A 261-nucleotide genomic window follows, 5' to 3' on the forward strand; every position below is an offset into this window, starting at 1 on the left:
TGGGAGGTCCCTGCAGAAAGTGGCAATGACTCCTGGGGACGGCACCCACAGGTTAAAGTGAGCCCCACCTCCTTCCCCTGCACGTGGGAATGCCTCTCGCGTCCTCAGTTAACTGTGGTGGCGCGGCCTCTGCCTGGTCAGCCTCCTAATGTTTGCACACGTGTGCACTGGGGTCCACGCCCATGGGCACGTTTCTCTTCCTTGTAGAGCTGGAACGCTTGATGGCGCTGAGCAACGAGATAAAAAATCCCAGTGAGTGAG

The 261-nt window shown here is 58.2% G+C and overlaps 1 protein-coding gene across 1 annotated transcript in view; it reads left to right on the top strand.

Annotated features, from left to right (window-relative positions):
* MYOM2 (myomesin 2) overlaps positions 1 to 261 on the top strand; it is a 71,473-nt gene that overhangs the window by 56,712 nt on the left and 14,500 nt on the right. Inside the window, exon 23 of the mRNA XM_014528689.1 lies at positions 208 to 252. Within this exon, the coding sequence (XP_014384175.1) occupies positions 208 to 252 (45 nt within the window). The remainder of the gene's footprint in view (positions 1 to 207; positions 253 to 261) is intronic.

Source organism: Myotis brandtii, unplaced genomic scaffold (assembly GCF_000412655.1).
Source record: "Myotis brandtii unplaced genomic scaffold, ASM41265v1 scaffold646, whole genome shotgun sequence".
Lineage (NCBI taxonomy): Eukaryota > Metazoa > Chordata > Mammalia > Chiroptera > Vespertilionidae > Myotis > Myotis brandtii.